The following is an 18,918-nucleotide window of genomic DNA, read 5'->3' on the forward strand; positions in this document are numbered from 1 at the left end:
ATCTCTCGCTTTTGTGTCACGTGGGGCGTGACGTCACAGCGTCACGCGGGTGAGACGTGGCCACCGCCGCGCCACGCTGAAGGCTCGAAACCTAGAGTAGTATTGCTTTCGCAATAAAAAAAGTGAACGACGAAAGTGTTGCCTGTACTGTATAGTTTTGTGTGAAATGAATAAAGCACTTAGGCGGGAAGTTGGCTTCGCAGTTTCACGTCGAAAAGTGCGGTCGATGAGAGCAGCCTTGCCGATGGTTGGCGCGCTTTGTGCGTTGTGTCGTCGCAGCAGCTCCGGAACCCTGGTCGTCTGAGGCGAGACTGGGCAGCGTCCACCCGCACCATGCGCATCACCCGATGCAGCAGCCGGCTTCCCAGCAGCCCCACCACCAGCAGCAGCAGTACGGAGAGGTACGTACAACGCTCGCGTATACAGTCACAGTCAGCATAACCTATAGACACACAAGCGGCTGTCGCGACTGAAGAAAGCACCATGAGTTCGTCGCCATTTTGTGTTTGGGTATGTATTGCGGCACATTCAGTTACTGTAAACTATTGCATACTTGCAGCCAGAGAGGGGAAAGAAAGAAAGAAAGAAAGAAAGAAAGAAAGAAAGAAAGAAAGAAAGAAAGAAAGAAAGAAAGAAAGAAAGAAAGAAAGAAAGAAAGAAAGAAAGAAAGAAAGAAAGAAAGAAAGAAAGAAAGAAAGAACTTTATCTGACGCAGTATACTTAGCGTTGCGTTGAGGTTGTCCATGCATGCGGCAGGTTTGAAAAACCGTCGGGAAGAGGGAAGGGAACGAAGGTGATCTTCAATACGATGATGTGATATTGAAGATATATTTCGTTGCTTTTGCTGGATATTTGGATATTGGTGTCCCACGCTTGTGGACAACGTAAGGGGATATCAGACAGGTATCGATGTTTGCGAGTGAGGCAGTGTCCCGTGCAGAACCGAAACTACAATGTTATTATTTTTTTTTTCGCAAAACATTCATTCGATGTTCATAACTTTTTTCTAACGCTTCTGAAAGATTACAAATAAACTCTACTTATCCTAATCAAAATTAAAAATTGACAACATAAATGCCACATTTTCCAAAATGGTATTATAGAGCATGCTGGTCCGCCATAAATAACAGATATATACATACAGCTTCGTCAACAGTTGCAAGATCCAGCAACAATGGCGGGAGTTGAGTTGCACAACACATAAATACATACAGCGAAGTCGGGCTTATAAAAGCCATAATGACGCACTGATGAAGTGATGTTAAGGTGCGGATAAAAACGTTTGAAAAGCTGAATTCTTAAAATAGTCCGTGGTCGGGCATTGTAAAAAAAAATTTAAACACAGAGAAGACAATGTATAATATAATCTCCTCAGTGTCACGTCCTATTATTATTTGCTAGTACATGCTTTCGCTTCTTATTTCGCATGCTAGCAAGGTGATGTTAAAAATTCTGCAAGGTAGGCTGCAGCAGTATGTGGATCGGGAGCTTCCGGACGTGCAAGCTGGGTTTCGCAAGGGCAGAGGAACTAGAGACCAAGTTGCCAACCTTCGCTGGATCATGGAAAAAGCAAGAGAGTTCCAGAAACCCATTTACTTCTGCTTTATTGATTATGCAAAAGCGTTTGACTGCGTAGATCACAGCAGATTGTGGCAAGCTCTCCAAGAGATGGGAGTTCCAATTCACCTCATCTGTCTCCTCAGGAACCTTTATGAAGGGCAAGAGGCCACAGTCAGAACTGGGCATGGTCTTACTGATTGGTTTCCGATTGAGAAAGGGGTGAGGCAAGGCTGCATACTGTCGCCCTGCCTATTTAACCTATATGCAGAGTGCATCATGAGAAAGGCCGGTCTGGACGAGTCTTCAGCTGGAGTGAAGATTGCTGGAAAACGTATCAACAACCTTAGATATGCGGATGATACCACTTTAATGGCAGAAAGTGAAGTGGAACTCAAGAGACTTCTGATGCGCGTACAAGAAGAGAGTGAGAAGTTTGGGCTTAAACTGAACATTAAAAAGACGAAGATCATGGCGTCTTGCCCTATCAAGTCCTGGAGCATCAATGGACAAGAAGTGGAAGCTGTGACAGATTTTCTGTTCTTGGGAGCCAAGATTACCTCGGAAGGAGACTGCAGCCATGAAATTAGGAGACGCCTGCTTCTGGGAAAGAGAGCAATGGTTAGCCTTGACCGCCTAGTAAAGAGCAGAGACATTAGTCTGCCAACCAAGATCCGTATAACCCGTGCTATGGTCTTTCCAGTTGTGATGTATGGATGCGAGAGTTGGACTGTGAAAAAGGCTGACCGCCGAAGAATTGACGCGTTTGAATTGTGGTGCTGGCGAAGACTCTTGAGAGTTCCTTGGACTGCCAGAAGATCAAATCAGTCGATATTGTCGACCATAAACCCTGACTGCTCACTTGAGGGTCAAATTCTAAAGTTAAAGCTCAGCTACTTTGGTCATCTGATGAGAAGAGAGGAGTCGCTGGAGAAAGATTTGATGTTGGGAAAGGTTGAGGGTCGCCGGAGAAGGGGTAGGCAGCGAACGCGATGGTTAGATGGCATCCTCGAGGCACTGCAGATGAAGTTATGTGATGTTAGGAAGATAGTGAGAGACCGGAAAGCGTGGCGTGACATGGTCCATAGGGTCACGAAGAGTCGGACACGACTGAACGACTCAACTGAACTGAACTGCTTTCGCTTCTTTTCGTCTTGAAATGTTCTTCTTGGATACTGACACGCTGTGTGTACCATTTATTAATCTCTAAAGTATCACTATTCACTAACGATTTTATTAGCGCGAATAAAATATCTTTTTTTTACCTAAACGAAATGTAACCCTCGTGATAGCCTCTATATGGTAAATATGGATAATAAATAAACAAAGTAAGTAATATCAGGTGAAAATCATACAATATATGCAAGAACTCTGCGACTCCAGCAATCAGTGGTTGTAAATACAAGTAAACTTGTTTTAATCTCACAGGGATTTAAGAATGCGCCGCCGCATATTTCGACGCTAAGTTCTATACACGTTACCTGATCGCACGGGTATACGCGCCGTCAGCGACAGCGTGCCACTCGTGTCTTCCATGAGGCAGACTAATCTTGGCGTCATCCCAAACATGGGACGCATCGTTAGCCTCCAGTTTATCGTGCACAAGCGTAAAAGATCTCTCTTCATTTTTATCTCGCTAAGCTGTTTCGCCATCCGCGAGCAGTTAGCCTTTACGAGCAGTGCTCCCTGCTGCATATATCATTATTGAGAGCATAAATATTTGAGCCGTTGAGCTGCTATTACTTCGAAAAAAAGAAAAGGACATTGAACAAGGTTGAGGCTCTGTGAGTTCTCAAAAATTATTTAAACCGTTCAGCGGCTATGAGTCCCCCTCTACCCCTTTTCCCTTTTAATTTTTTTTTTGAACGATGGAGCTTTAACTATGAGTACCCCAAAAAAATATTTGAGCCATTGCGTCATTGTAAGTTTCGAAAAAAAAAAAAAGGCATTTCAACCACTAAGTTATACTATATGTTCGCAATAAACAAAAAATAATAACTGTTGAGATCTGCTGAACTATGTGTGTCCCCCCGCGCTGAAAAAAAAAGAAATAGATAAATAAATATATGTATGTATATATATGCGGAAACGTTACAGCTCTTGAAGATTCTCGTCAACGCAATTAATTGACTAGCACACGACCTATTCGTGCCGTGTCCGAGCCAGCTAATGAAATTTATTTCTGTATATTGAGAATGTATACAAGATCGACTTCGATGGAAGCTGAGTATAAAAACGCCCACGTGTCCTCTTGTGTATCTATCAGCGTGCGTAAAAAAAAAAAACGAACAAAAAACAGCGAGGTAATCGAAATGAATCCCGAGCCATCCACGATTATATGACGCGTCCCACTTCGCCCCACCTGCAGCTCGTTAAACCTTTTCACCCATCACTGCCCAAGACCGTCCCCAAAGCAGTTAACTCTTGTCAGAGCATATATAGAAAATGGCGAAGCTTTCTAATAGTTTTCACTTCGATTGTAATCAGCCGTTTGGGTAAAAATTTCAATCACGCGATTTCTCGCGAAATCGGCTGATATGCGGCAGTGCCTTAAGCATGCACCGAAGTTCTGGCAACCCCGGGTGAAGTCATATATGCTGAATAGTGAGAGAAGTAGGAGGGTAAAGGACGTGGCAGCAACATTAAAGAATGGCTCTTAGCTCAGAGTAAAGGTCTCAGTTCCGCATGCGAGAAATTATAGAAAAACATCTATGTCAAAACGTTTTCCGAACGTATCAGCCTATATGACGTTTGCACAGTTAGCCTATGCCAGTAAGACTGTACCCGCGGCATATATCGCTAGACCGTCAAAATCGGTCCTGAAATGGAGATATATGTATACCGTTTACTAAAGGCTCAGAGGCAGCTTCGTCTGTCACGTGGAAGCATGTGTCTGCACGGGCCGATACTTTGACAAGTGCAGACGGCCATTACTTTCTCGCTATAAATAGCAAGACGTTAATTATTCTCTGAAGCCGTTTCAAAGAACCCAACAGGGCACCCAAATCGATATCGAAAACAATTAAGAACTCGCAAACAAAAAGTTAACAGACCTGCAGCACAGTCAAAATATTACGGAGCACGCTTCGACGTTTGAAAATTTCTCACGCGTCCCTAAATAAGATACAATCGTTTATCCGACTCATAAGCAAGCCGACTACCTATATATGTTCTAACATATACACGAAGTACTTCCTAATGTTCGCTTGATAAGACGTGAGAAACTTTTAAACGCCGAATCACGCTCTTTATTACGACTGGGAGTGTAGATACATGCACAGCTCTCACACAAGTGGGGAACCATTGTTTATCCGTGTGATAGAGGTGCAATGCGAAAAATGTTAGAGTATAGTGTAAGCAATATAGCGTATCATGCATACAGCAGAGTGTAACATTGTTCGCGTATACAACACACAGACATGAGCTATATATGTAGCCGGGTTTATTCGACCATGATTAATCACCGGTCTCCCGCCCGCCGGAGGTTCTTTGTAACAAGATTTTTCTTTTCTTTTGCGCGCCACCATTTCCCGCCGTAGCGGTGCCGCGGATTCGTCATCTCGAAGTGACCGTGCCAAGCACGCGGAGTATATACGGGAGGAACTTTTTATGGCTCCCACTCGTGGTGGGGACTCCGTCGCATATGGCTCAGTTGTACAGCGCGGTATGCGCTGCGCTGGTGAGGATGGAAAAAGAAGCAAACGAGATCAGCGTCGGCTTCACGCTCATTATGCGCCGTGCTAAATCGCGCTTTCAGCGACGCTCAGTGTACGGCGTTGAATATACAGGAAGTACGGCTGTTGTAGGGCCTGCTCGTCGCCTGAGCGGCAAAGAGGCCGGTAGCGGCAAAGAATGAAAGGATGCGCTTCCCACGCAAAAGGTTTCGCGTGGGAAGCGTTGGCTAAAAGGAGCTTTGATGAGGACGAAGATGCGCATGTGCACCTCAAAGGGCACTGTAGGTACAGCGTACATTTTCTTTAAAGAATACAGAAACACAGAATCTGAAGGTAATTAGACTCTTTTTTTCGCTAAAATTTATTGTATAATTTTCTTCTTGTCGGCTATGCGGATGTTCGTCGGGCAGCGAAAGACGCATTTGTCTCTGTCAAAGCTTTTTGGAAAATTTTGGAAAATTATAATTTTGGAAAATTTACATCGCCTGAACTGTTGCCGAACACTGACAACTCCAGACATGGCAGTAATTGAATTACAGTAATGAAATTACTGTAATTTAAATACTTTTTCCGGTAATTTGTAATGTAATGAATTACTTTTTCGGCTTGGTAATTTAGTAATGTAGTGAATTACTTTTTGGTAGTAATTTCGCAGCAAAGTAATTAATTCCTCTCGAAATTACTTTTACTAAAGTGCGCCTTCTCTCCTTCAATAGACAACAAAGTAGAGTGCGCGAAAGCAGGAACGACGTGCTGCAATCCGAAGCCAGAGTAACGGATTGGCAAAAGGTGACAGAATTGAGCAGAACTATAGTCAACTAGAATACTCTAGAGAACAAGTTGTTTTGTTTAATAACTTTACTCAGTTTTCGCATTTATGGAAACTAGAAAGTAATTTTGGAGTAATTGAATTACTCAGTCGAAGTAATTGTAATGCAATTTCATTACTTTTGGCGAGGAGTAATGAGTAATGCAATTTAATTACTTTTCTGCGATTTTCAGCGAAGTAATTAGTAATGTAATTTAATTCTTTTTCAAAAGTAATTTTGCCATGTATGGACAACTCAGCGAAAAGCTTTCTCCGGTGTGGCTCTCCTGCTCGACTTTGCGGGCACGGTGCATGCTCATCCACGAATTTGAAAACGAAATCTGAAAAATGGTCTCTCGGAAATGGAAGACGGCGTGTACGACGTACGTGTGCACTGTCTCGCTATATGATGGACGCCTCAACCACGCCTTCAGACCCTGAGTGAAGGGAGGAAGGTAGGAGCGAAAGAAGAAAGAGAAAAAGAGGTGGAGGGCTCTGTAATAATCTTGACCTCGTGGGAGTGTGATGTCACACAGCGCACAGGTGCCTCTTCCGTTTCGTCTTTATCGAAATCCGGCTAGCCGCGGTCGGGATGCGCACTGTGTGGACATGGAGGATATGCCCGAAGGAAAGGTGTGGTAGCTGTGGCGCAATAAAAAAAAAAAGGAAAATATCCGCGGTTTAAGCTTGCTGGACCGATGGTACAACTTGTGAAAGCACTGTTTGAATTAACCGCACCAGGACACGTGGGTTGTGATGCCACCATTTGACGGGCCAGTCATTAGACAGGCACAAGCCAGATGATTGCTCGGCTCTGACGATCGTGTGCGGTCGATCCACTCCGCGATATATTAAACCTGAATATGTGGAATTATTGCTTATATCGAACTCTCAAAACATCGCCTTGAAAACCCCATGAAAAAGTATATAGAATTGGTGTTTGCGTTTACCGAACACCCGCTCAAGGGAACATTCGCTATATTGAACTACGCGCCGTGCCCCTGCAAGAAGCGCGGAACCTGTTTGGGTGCGCAGCCTCTGGCAGCGCTAACGCTGTAAAATCACTAGACGAAGTGAACGTAGAGCCCGGCTGAAAACGCCCTTTCGTCCTGCAGGCTCATTTATACGCTACATTGGTATACAAGGCAGAAAAGCCAAAACTCGGTGTACAGGTCGTGCGGTGATACCAGCCTATAGGTGTGCGAAGGCTTGCGGCTACTTCACCACTCAAGAAGGCAAATAAATCAACTGTACTCCATTTTCACTGTATTACAGCGTTTCTCACGCACCAGTAACGTAATCAGACCTCTTATGATGAACGACGGCTTTTCCAAAGCACCATCCATAACAGCGACACGTGAGGTGCGAGCAGCGACAGCCTCGGTGCTTCGATCTGTTCCTGCAAAATATTTGGAGCACCCGCTCGCGCTTGTGTTGCGGCACGTGGAGGTGCACTCAGTGCCCCCCTTGTCCGATGTCTGGCGCGAGGTGACGCTTGGCGATCAGGCGCTTGCACGTGAGCCTCGCTGCAGTGACCTGTCAATATGCCGGCGCGCAGCACATCGCCGAAGAAAGCGCTTGCTTAGACGCCTGCGTAACAGGCTTAGCCGCCATGGTGAAGGGTTTTTGCTGTGCAGAGAAGCTGACTTCTAGAGTTTTGAAAAGGGTCCATATGGTTACACCGTATATTCACTTTTCTGAGTCCCAGTGCAGCTAATCTAATGACATGTTTTATATATCGAATTATCGATATATCGAACTATTTTGTAATCTCCTTCGAGTTCGATATATCCAGCATCGACTATAAAAGCTTTCGTACTAAATTGGTTTTCGGGAAATATATAAGGTGCTGTAACCATCGCGTGCATTTCTCGGTAAGCATCACCAGTGGTGCGAGAAAAACGCTTGAAAGGTACAGAGACGTAAACATGCTGTAACTAATTTGTAGCGAAAGCCTCTGCCGAGGTGTGGCCATCTCGTTCGCACATTGGATGCCCAGCGTGCAGGACGTGCGGAATGGCAGAGCGATCTGCTCTTGTGACAGCAGAACTTCTGACGGGATCGGTGGGTGACCAGCTTCTCGCTCATAAAATGTACCTTTTTCTCCGCCTGTTGATCCAAACTCGTGACATGAAGACTGAAAAAGATCCTGTGACGTCACTGTTTAAAACTAGATAGTAATGTTACCTAGACTCGCTTAGGCTCGCGAACAACTGCCGTGACACACCGTACACTTTGCTTGCCGAAACAGCCAGGGGTGGTATAAAGCCTTTAGCTAACTTTTCTTTTATTATTCTTGAATACAGCCTATAAAAGCCTCCCCTTTCAGCGAAAGTGACGTATACAGTCGTGAGCAAAAGTGGTACACAACACTCGGCAGATGGCAGAGCTCGAGAAAACTGAATCGAAATGCCATCTAGCGTCAGCGCAAGGGACAGCGACAGTGACACAAACATGTCAATCAAATGGAGCACTGCCATTATTGTCTCGATTTTACGTAGCTGTTGCCAGATGAAGTTGGCATGCAGTTTTCTCGAGCTCCGCCACCGGCTGAGTGTTGTATACCACTTTTGCTCACGACTGTATACGTCTTCATCGTTGGAAAGCTGCACGGTCTTTCCATAGGAGCCAGCTTCAACGAACGTGTCCGCTGCAGGTGAACCAGCTTGGTGGCGTGTTCGTCAACGGTCGGCCGCTGCCCAACGCCGTGCGGCTGCGCATCGTAGAACTGGCGCAACTCGGCGTGCGGCCATGCGACATTTCGAGGCAGCTGCGGGTCTCGCACGGATGCGTCTCCAAGATCCTGGCGCGCTTCCACGAGACCGGCTCGATCCTGCCTGGAGCCATCGGCGGAAGCAAACCCCGCGTCACCACGCCCAAGGTATCTGTGCCAACCTCATGTACCGCATTTACTCCCGCAATGGGCGCACGTTTTTTGCCTAAAAAAAAAAGTTCCTTAATATTCGGAAAGTGTCGTAATTATGCAGATCATTAAGGAAAACCTATCAGCGGTAATTAACGAAATATACAGCTGGGTGGATGCCCGGTATACGACCCAACTTCTAAATGAAACAAAGTGCTCTCTTTAGCATTGTTTCTGTGTCCGAGAGTATGACCAATACTAACTCATCTTTAAACCCTCACGTGGAACCACATATAGTGTAGTGACTTGTAACCCAAAGCGAGCAAATTTATATTTTATGCCCTGCTAAATTCCTAATGGCACATCGAACAGATGAATTACTTTCGAGCAGGAGTGGCTTCCGGACTCCACTAGGGCTGCACGCCCTGTGGTGGGAGATAGAGACATAGATAAATAAATGTTCATAATTAGATATGGCAACTTTTTTTTTTTTTTACTTTACAGTTTTGCGTCTGTTGTTTCGGCGTCGATAAAAAGGGGCGATATCTAGATATTGGCATCCGCTACCATCGTCAGGTGACTGCGCGCCAAAAGAAATGGATGCATTTATTACTCAAGAGAAAAGGAAATATGGATTCTTGACAGCCAAAGTGCTGAAGGTGCATTATACTGGGCGGTGTTCTGCGTTTGATGTCCCTGACTTCCTGCGCTAAGCCTCTGGCAAATTCATGCACCACTTGCAAGAATGTTCTGGTAGACATGGGCGGATTTACCCTGAGCCGCGTCAATTATTTCAGGTATTCAGTGACGCGACGAGTCGCATGCCCTGCCTTGATACTTTTCTTGCACTTTCGTTCGAGTGAGACAGACATTATAAGCGCGAAGTTTCTGTTACAAACGAATATGTGTGCAACCAGCGGAATAGCTAAAGCCTTCGTCCGACGGGATTTAATTTAGCCGTGTTCTGCGATATATCTGAAATCTGAACACCTCTCTTTCGTCCCTTTCACTTGCGTCTGGCTGCTGATGTTGAACAGTGAGCTATACGCGCGCAGTGAATGCAGTTTAAAATTTTGCAAAGGATCCTCTCTTAAGGCGTTCTATACCGAGGGCGATTGTGCATGACATTATGTTGTGCTTCAAATGCGCATGCGTTTTTATTTTTTTTCTCGCAGTCTGTATACAATTGCCGCAGTTTTCGCATACCAGGCTTGTATGGCTGCTTCAGATATAACTTGGCGTTGCTATTGCTCGTCTTTTGACAAAATATTAATTTACTGCATGCCTCAGTGACCCGCGTTCGGACTCTGAATCAATTCGGAAAATTTTCGCCTGTAGGCGACTAAACTCCGGAGCGGTTTTAAGATATGTAGAGTGGGTGAGGGGAAAGTTACCTTTTCCTCCAAGATAGAAGGTAAGAAAGTCCGGCAAGTGCCATTTTTCTTTTTTTTAAGATGAAAGTGTATACACCAACAAAAAACATTGTTCTTGTGGACTCCCCTCCTCACAACAGTTTCCTCAAGGAACAACCGCCATAAACTCACCGTTGACTGAATGACGAGTCTTGAATTCACCTCCGGAACAAAGGATTCAATAAACTTTATTCTAATAGTGTCAGTCTCTTACAATTAAAAAAAAATTGCAGCTGTGTAATTTTGAGGAAGCAAGTGCATATGCCTCAATTTAATTATCTCCTTTTACCATTTCTATATGGAACAACCAAAAAAATAATAAGTTGCACCTCAAAAAGCCTGTACTAGAGGAATGGAGATCGAGCACGCATCAACGTTTTATGGAAGTGATATAGTATGTCGCCTTCGTATTAGACATAGTCATCTTACACAAAACTTTCTACCGATGAAACATAACAAATCGACCTGTGAAGAATGCGGCAAGATACTCACTGTAAATCACATTCTAATTACATGCTCAAAACTTGAGGCACTACGGAGAAAACATTTTACTATATTTTAAAATCATACTATCCCATTCCACCCCACCTTACTTTTAGGAGAAAGAGCACTCGTAGACCCATAGCATCTGTTTTTAGTTCCCTACAAGAAGGAAACTTTTTAAACAAACTATAGATATTTAATATATCCATTTCCTCTTTTGCAACCAAAACATATATTAACCTTGCTCTTGGCTCATGACAGCCCTAGTTGCTTATACCCGCCGGGGTGGCGCAGTGGTTACGGCGCTCGACCACTGTTCCCAAGGACGCGGGATCGAATGCCGGCCTCGGCGGCCGCTTTTCGATGGAGGCGAAAAGCAAAGCGCCCGTGTGCCGTGCGGTGTCAGTGCACGTTAAAGAATCTCAGGTGGTCGAAATTACCGGAGTCCTTCACTACGGCGTCTCTCATAGCCTGAGTCGCTTTGGGACGTTAAACCCCACAAACCAAACCAACCTAGTTGCTTATGCGCCATACTAAACCAACACAACACAACACCAACTTTCCGCACTCCTGCTGAGCACTCACGCTCAGAACTCCAGCGTGACTGATGAGGCAGTAAAACACTCTCTCCAACGACTATAGATGAAGAGTCAATGTCGATCTTGGGAGGTAGAGAGGGACATAGAGAGGGAACGGAAAAGTAGTCGACGCCAACCGCAAGTTTCTTGTTCTCTAATGTATATCATTGCTGATTCGCACACAGACAGTGTAGTGGTAATGATCGAATAACTAAAAGCATCAGCCGGGCGCAAATCAAGTATCAAGCGGCGAATGCCCCTAAAAGGAGGCTGCCCAGCCAATGATATCGACTGATGGCCATAAATTCGACTTGTTTAAAGCGGGACTTCATATTGGTGTCGTGTGTACTATTTCCTATAACGCAGTAGCATATACGACTGTATGTTAATCAGTATTTGCGAGATATAACAGACACCGATTAAGCGATTATCGATTAAGCGAGTAAGCTAAGTGCGTGTACGCGAAGGAGGAGACTGGTGGGGAGCCTCATGGGAGCCTTTAACACTGCTGCGCCATAGCCTTAAAGGTGCAGCTAAAGCGGATCTCATAAGTTTAATGAGAAAGTGAAGAAACTTTCTTTATCCCCGATTGCGGCGTTTTGTGACACACTGTAGCTGTTGTGGCCCAGATGTAACGAATATTTCTCTCGTGCAAAATGTTCACCTAAATATACGCCCGTCTCATCCCAGTCGGAAAAAAACACGGAAAATTTTCTGTTGTTACGACAGAATTTCTGTGCGGTTTTTGACGGGAAACCTGTTGTGACAGCAGAATGTTCTGTAGTAACATTTCTGTAGTTACAACAGAAAAGTGCTACAGAACTACACACAACAGAAATATATACTACAGAAAAACTACAGAACTAAAGAATATTTTGTCGTATTTTGACACGGTTCTGTAGTTTTTTTTCGACTATTCTGCTTTCCTGTTCTATACGTAATTACGAATATGTTTATTAACTCCAAGAAAAAAAAAAATAAGTGTGAAGAAAGGCTCCTCAGTGATGTTACCAGTCGTAAAGAAATTTAAGCACATAGTATATGTGCATATCGACGCGTCGCTCACTGCCCCCGACAAACAGCAGGGAGTGCTTCGCAGAGCGGTCGCCAAGAAGGCGCCCGCAGCGCCGCCATCAGTACCGCCCGGCGGGATAGAAAGACAAGGCTCTCCTGTTCCCGCCGATTCCGCGTATAATAATGAGCAGGGGCTTCTTCCTCCCCCTGCCGCCGCCGCCGCCGCAGACGGGCCTCCGGCCACAGCCTGGACCGAGTGTCAACGAGCAGTGCGGCACGATCTGTTTCCACGAACACCCTCGACCGCATGTGCCGCCGCTTTTTGCAACCCGATCCGGAACAGCGCCTCCGCGCTCCAGCCAAGAAGAAGACGGCAGCAGCAGAGCGGGAAACGCTAGAAGAGCCGGAATATGGCCGAACGAGAGGAAGAAGAAAACGCAGAGGCGTTCGCGGAAAAGGAGCCGCCGAGCAAACAAACGGTACCGCGCCGCGCGCCAGCGGTCGCTTCCCGAGAAGAGGCCAGAGCCGCCATTGGCGCAGGTGGTGGCCCGCGACTCGTCCTCCCCCCATCTCTCTCTCTGGAGCTATGATTCGCATTGCTATATGTGTATGCATAGATACGAAGGCATGCATAAGACCGCGTGCATGCGCGTACTGTGTGGGTCACCAGCGCATACATATTCCGCTCGTTTCTTGTCCCTAGAAAATAAACAGTGCGACGTGCATTGCTGTTTGCTCTCTACTAAGCGGTGGAAAGCCGGGCTGGAACTGGGGTTCGAGAATGCGGTGGAAAGTAGCGGATTTTGCCTCCAGGAGGATGCAAAGCGGTAGTGATGCAATTGTTGAACCACGGCTCATCTTACCAGGACGATGGAAAGTGGTACTGATGCAATTGTTGAACCACGGCTCAACTTAAAGTCTTGGCATTATAAACTGGAGGGTATATATATATATATATAGATATATATATATATATATATATATATATATATATATAAACGCAGCATAATCATCCTCGCATCTAAGCTCTTGGTCGTGAAAAAACTGTGTTTACAGTTTGTCCACTGGACAAAAATTCGTCTTTCTTTCGTGACACCATCGCACCAAGACCTGCTGTGTGTCTGCCATTAATTGCCAGCACCTTTCTGAATCATAACCTAAAGGCAACCTGAACAGTAACGGTCGTGAACTCGAACAATTATTTGTTACCTTTTATTTAATAACTCATCTATTTAAAATATGACACTTACCGTACCCATATCTGGTTAAACTACGTTGAACGCAGGGACTTGCACTCGCAGATCTAACCTAATTGCAGAGTTACCATAGCATAACCTTCAGTACACATACGATAAACTTCAATACGGGTGATTGTTAGTGCCTGAAACTTAAACCTGATCTAGCTTTAAACTTAGACTGTGGTAAGCGGTAAGCTGTCAAAAGGAACAGTGGGAAGGGGGAAAACAAGCCGTTGAGCTTTTGTTATTGCAACAGCAGGACCGAATCATCGCCGGAATCTCGGGGCTCTTTGTCGTCATATGCCGTCTCGTCATTTAGGGAAAGATCGATAACGGACGACACTGAACACACGGCACTGAATCCAACCCAGCCGTTGTTTTACGCAATTTGGCCATGCATGGCCTTTGCGCCACTCATTCAATGTCTTCTTCTTCTTCTTCTTCTCCTTCTTCTTCTTCTTCTTCTCCTTCTTCTTCTTCTCCCTCGTTATAATGGCACATACCCACAGTGGGGGATTGGCCAGAATTGGTTGTAGGTGACATAATATAATTGATAATGTCGATTTGACTGTATGATAGATAACCTAATAATTAGGAGTTAGTGTTGCTGAAATAATTTGAAATTTTGAGGCGATAGTAATAGAAAGGAATGAAATTGTAAAATAATAAAAATAATAATAAAAAAAATACAATTCAGACAGATCAGCACTAACACACAAATCTTCCAGAAGCAGTATTATAATTATGAAGTAAGTCACACACCGGTTTCAGGATTGACGGTTGCACCAAAGGAGAGGAGGACAGGAACTGTAAATGGCAATCCTAGGCAAGCAAGAGGTATTTCTAAATAATTTCTTCTCTGAGTAGCATACCTGTGGCAGGAGAGGTTATAATGTTCAATTGTTTCCACGTCATTTACATGACGCACAAAGATTCGACGGCGTGAATCCAGAGCGACATAAATAAAGATTGAGGGAAGGAATTCTACAACGCATGAGCGTCATGGAGACCTCACATTGCTTCGAGGTACAACATCGGACATTCCAATGGAAATTTAAATCGTTAAAATCCGTACTCGCAAGGAGTGGCTTATGGCTCAAGGAGTTTAACGTTTGAAACCGTGCAAAACGGGCGCGAAACGAAGTTTTTTTTTTTTTTAATTTTAAATGTCAACGTTTGCGTTGCAGGTTGTGGCGTGCATCCGTGAGCTGAAGCGGCGGGACCCCGGCATCTTCGCGTGGGAGATACGGAACCGGCTCCTGTCCGAGGGCGTCTGCGACAAGGGCAACGTGCCTTCGGTCAGCAGCATCAGCCGCATTCTGCGCAACAAGGTCACGCACGCCACGGCTACGGCAACGGCCGCCGCTGCCAGGTACGGTAACATGCATACATGGCAGTAACTGAATTACAGTAATGAAATTACTGTAATTTAATTACTTTTTTTCGTAATTTGTGATGTAATGAATTACTTTTTCAGTTTGGTAATTTAATAATGTAATGAATTACTTTTTGGTAGTAATTTCGCAGCAAAGTAATTAACCCCTCTCGAAATTACTTTTACTAAAGTGCGCCATCACTCCTTCAATAGACAACGAAGTAGAGTGCGCGAAAGCAGGAACGACGTACTGCAATCCGAAGCCAGCGTAACGGATTGGCAAAAGGAGACAGATTGAGCAGAACTATAGTCAACTAGAATACTCTGGATAACAAGTTGTTTTATTTAATAGCTTTACTTAGTTTTTGCATTTATGGAAACTAGAAAGTAATTTCAGACTAATTGAATTACACAGTAGAAGTAATTGTAATGTAATTTCATTACTTTTGGGGAACAGTAATGAGTAATGTAATGTAATTACTTTTCTGCGATTTTTAGCAAAGTAATTAGCAATGTCATTTAATTCCCTTTGAAAAGTAATTCTGCCAGGTACGGTAACATGGTTCATCCCGCTTCACAACTAACCAGCATGAATCATGGACAGAGATAGATTGAAACAGAAACCATGCAAACGCTTTTTCCCTCCCCGGCACGGTGTTGCAGGGATCAAGTTTATACTTACTTCTACCAAAAACATATGTCTTCCATAAGAAGACTAGCCAAAACTACAGTGCACTAGACACACGCTCGAGTGTAACAAATTCGTGAACATCCGCTAGACGTCCCTTTGCCTGTACTTCGTGCATGGGGCTCAGAAATGCATATGGAAAAGCATTTATTGTTGGCCAGACGTATACCTGCTTGGGACAGAAGAGGTGCGAGTGTGATGAACTTGTAAGTAGAGGAGGAAGTTGTGGCTGGGTGTAAAAGGAAGTTTGAGTTGCGTTTTGTACTACAAGTAGTAGTGTGCGCCTGTGTTGTGTTTTTCTCTCCGTGTTCGTCTACGGCGCGCCGCAGTTCTGGTTATTATATGCACCAGCTCGCCTCACAAGCTATTATTCTGATATGAAAAAGCGCCCAAATAAGACTGGAATATAAATTGAGCGTCCAGCTCTGTAATCGGTCGAACTACTGAGGAGGTCAGAGAAACTGAAAAAAAAAAATAATAATAATAATAATAATGCGTAAGCATGTGGCCGTGTGAATGAAAAAAAGAAAAGAAAATGCGGCTATTCATCAGACGACAGAAAGAAAAGGGTATCTTCTCCTGCTGAATTCCAGCAGGGGTTCCATTTTCCCTACCTTTGTCTGGGCAGAGGTTGATGATTGATATGTGAGTAAGTTGCTACCGGAGTGTGCTGTTTTGACGAGTGTGTAATCGAGCGGAGAACACCGCGTGTCAAGTGATTATGTGAAGGCTATATAACGTTCGTGCACACTTTATGTCGTGTTTGGCTACATTTCCTCAGCGCAGACTTATTAAAACCAAAAAAAAAAAAAAAGAATGCTAAAAAACGTTCAAAGCATTGCTATTGAAATTGGGTTACTTTGCCACAGGCGATATTTTGTTCAAGCGCTTGGCGTTTATTGTAAAGGTCAATTTATTGATTACCGTGTGAGCACCGGATGGTGCACTCAACACTCCAAAATTCCTGGAAAGGGAATTACAGCTCCATCATAAAGAGTCTTTCTTCGTTTCAAAAGATGATGTGGCATTGCTTTGCACACGGCTTTGAAATATAGCCAATGTAGCCTCCAAAGTGTGCACGTAATTGAAAAGTAACTGGCGAGTGTTAGTTAATTGGCTACGTAATTAGGAAAGTTTTACAGCAAATTAGGCTCGCTGTGGCTGACAGTTAATTTCCGAAAACACTTTTTTTTTTTTCGTTGTGAACTCTCTAATTTCGTGAATTTTTTCTAATGTTCACTGAAACGGTGTTTAGAACAAAGAAAGAATAATACCATCGCTCACCGCCCCCATTACTTGCGCAGTCTGCAGGCGGCGCAACTGAGTCGCTGGGCTCCCCCACATCACCCACCTCCTCCTCTGCTGGGCGGCTACCCGCACCCGCACAGCTACTACCTGCACGGCTACTACCTGCAAGGCGCCGCAGCGGCCGCAGCCGCCGGACAGCCTCTCTGACGCCATCTCGCTGCCGCTGTTCTGCAGCAGCCTTCTCTTCACCCCAACTGCGTCACGTGACAGCCCCAGCTGTGCAAAGGCGCTGCCGATGATCTACGAGACACTTCGATGGAGGCCGGAAAACCTGACTCGCTTTGCGAGACTCCGAAAGTCCTGTATAGGCTCGATCGTGACGGTGGCTCCTCCTCATCAGCGTGGAAGTTCTCGGTGTCAACAGAAAGGAAGCCTGGGATCAACAAAAAGTCACTCGTGCGAGTCTTCTACGTTTGCGAGCAGCGAACGACGCTGAGACCACAGGATTAGCTTGGCTTTCTCCCGACATGCGGAAATGAGAAGGGAGGGAAAAGAAAGGGTTTAGGAACCGCGGTGCGGCGACAGAATATGAAAACGTTCAATCGTATACCCGGATGCAACCTTGCACGATTTATTATACATATAGCAGCCACGCAGTTAGCATAGGCGCACTTTTCATCGACGGCGCGGAGGAAGTTCTCGAGTATCATTTCGTATAGGATACGGCTCTTTACGCTATATGTAGTACGTATGCATGATTCGATTACTCACACTTTTCTAGTGCAATAATTAACAGTTTGCGAAGCTCACAAGTGTCTTCGGCTCAGTGCTGGATGTATACGGGTCATTCTTGGGGAAATTAATTGGGCGCAACATATCCTTCCTACTTTTATTTTTAACTTGTGCCTCGCCTTTTCCTTCCCCTGTCCCCCCATCCTCCCTCTTTCGAGCGCGTTTAAATTCATCCCTGTCTTTTTTTTCTATGTAAGGATAAAAGCATTTAGTTATTAATTCGTAATCAACGTGTAGCCCCGAGCATGACTGTATAAGAATCTGCGCTTACTCGAGGTTGATGCCCATGAAATGTTCACTATCTCGATTTCCGACCTCTCTTTTTTTTTTTTTTTTTTTTTTTTTTTTTTTTTTTTTTCAAGCCACGTCTCGAGCCACGAGCGTTCGCCTTAACTTCTCAAATGCCCTTCGACTTCAGATTATGAATGACAGGTCACAGGCGTCCCTCCTATCGATAGATTGCCAAACAGAAGACTGCGTATAAAGCCGACAAGGTGCTTAGAAACATGCTAAATCAAAGAACGGTTCATGGGGACGTGATGCCCTATTAACAAAGAAAAAAGACCGACCAATGTGGTGAGTCCGAATGACGCGTGGCGCGTGCAATATAGACCGACGTACAAGGATATGAGTTCTGGGACGTAACGGATGAAAGGATCGCAGTGTAGTTTACCCTTCAATATTATGTATTCCTGGTCCCCGCTGGAAGACTGATCACAGGCCACTTCTGCTTCATCGGGATTCAGCTACGTAGAGACAAATCAAGCGCAACGTGTGGATGTGTTTGTGTGTGTGCTCCCGTCCGGCTAGAGAACAGCCAATGCTTCAGCCTGCACGTGACCGGACGTCTGACCCCGACGGCATGGTGAACTATGTAAGATCGAACTTGTACGCCTGCACTCTACATGTACGTAGAACGTGTATATATATACGTACGAAAAATTTGCGCTGACTGTGGTGACTCTGCAAGTGCCACTTTCGTGTTCCTCGTGTAAGACGGACCAAGCCAGAAACATAATTCGAGCCAACCGCCCCCGTTCCCTTTGACAACTGCAAAACTTAAGCTCACGGCTTTGTCTTGATGTAGTGGGCCCAGCAGCATTTTTTGTTTTCAGTCATGTATCGTAACCTGATTTCAGCGGTCTCTTCGACTGGTGTCACAGCATGCTGCACCTGCGGGTATGTTCC

General features: G+C 44.9%; 1 protein-coding gene across 1 annotated transcript; it reads left to right on the forward strand.

Moving 5' to 3' along the window:
- The first annotated feature begins 284 nt into the window (after positions 1 to 284).
- Positions 285 to 17,145, forward strand: Poxm (paired box pox-meso). Its single transcript, XM_084580937.1, has 4 exons — positions 285 to 401; positions 8,696 to 8,920; positions 14,815 to 14,999; positions 16,995 to 17,145. Exons 1-4 carry the CDS (start codon positions 348 to 350, stop codon positions 17,143 to 17,145), a joined length of 615 nt encoding a protein of 204 aa, XP_084437063.1. The 5' UTR covers positions 285 to 347.
- The last annotated feature ends 1,773 nt before the right edge of the window (positions 17,146 to 18,918 follow it).

The sequence above is a fragment of the Amblyomma maculatum genome, chromosome 10, assembly GCF_055883805.1.
Source record: "Amblyomma maculatum isolate TAMU_Amacu chromosome 10, ASM5588380v1, whole genome shotgun sequence".
NCBI classification, from domain to species: Eukaryota; Metazoa; Arthropoda; class Arachnida; order Ixodida; family Ixodidae; genus Amblyomma; species Amblyomma maculatum.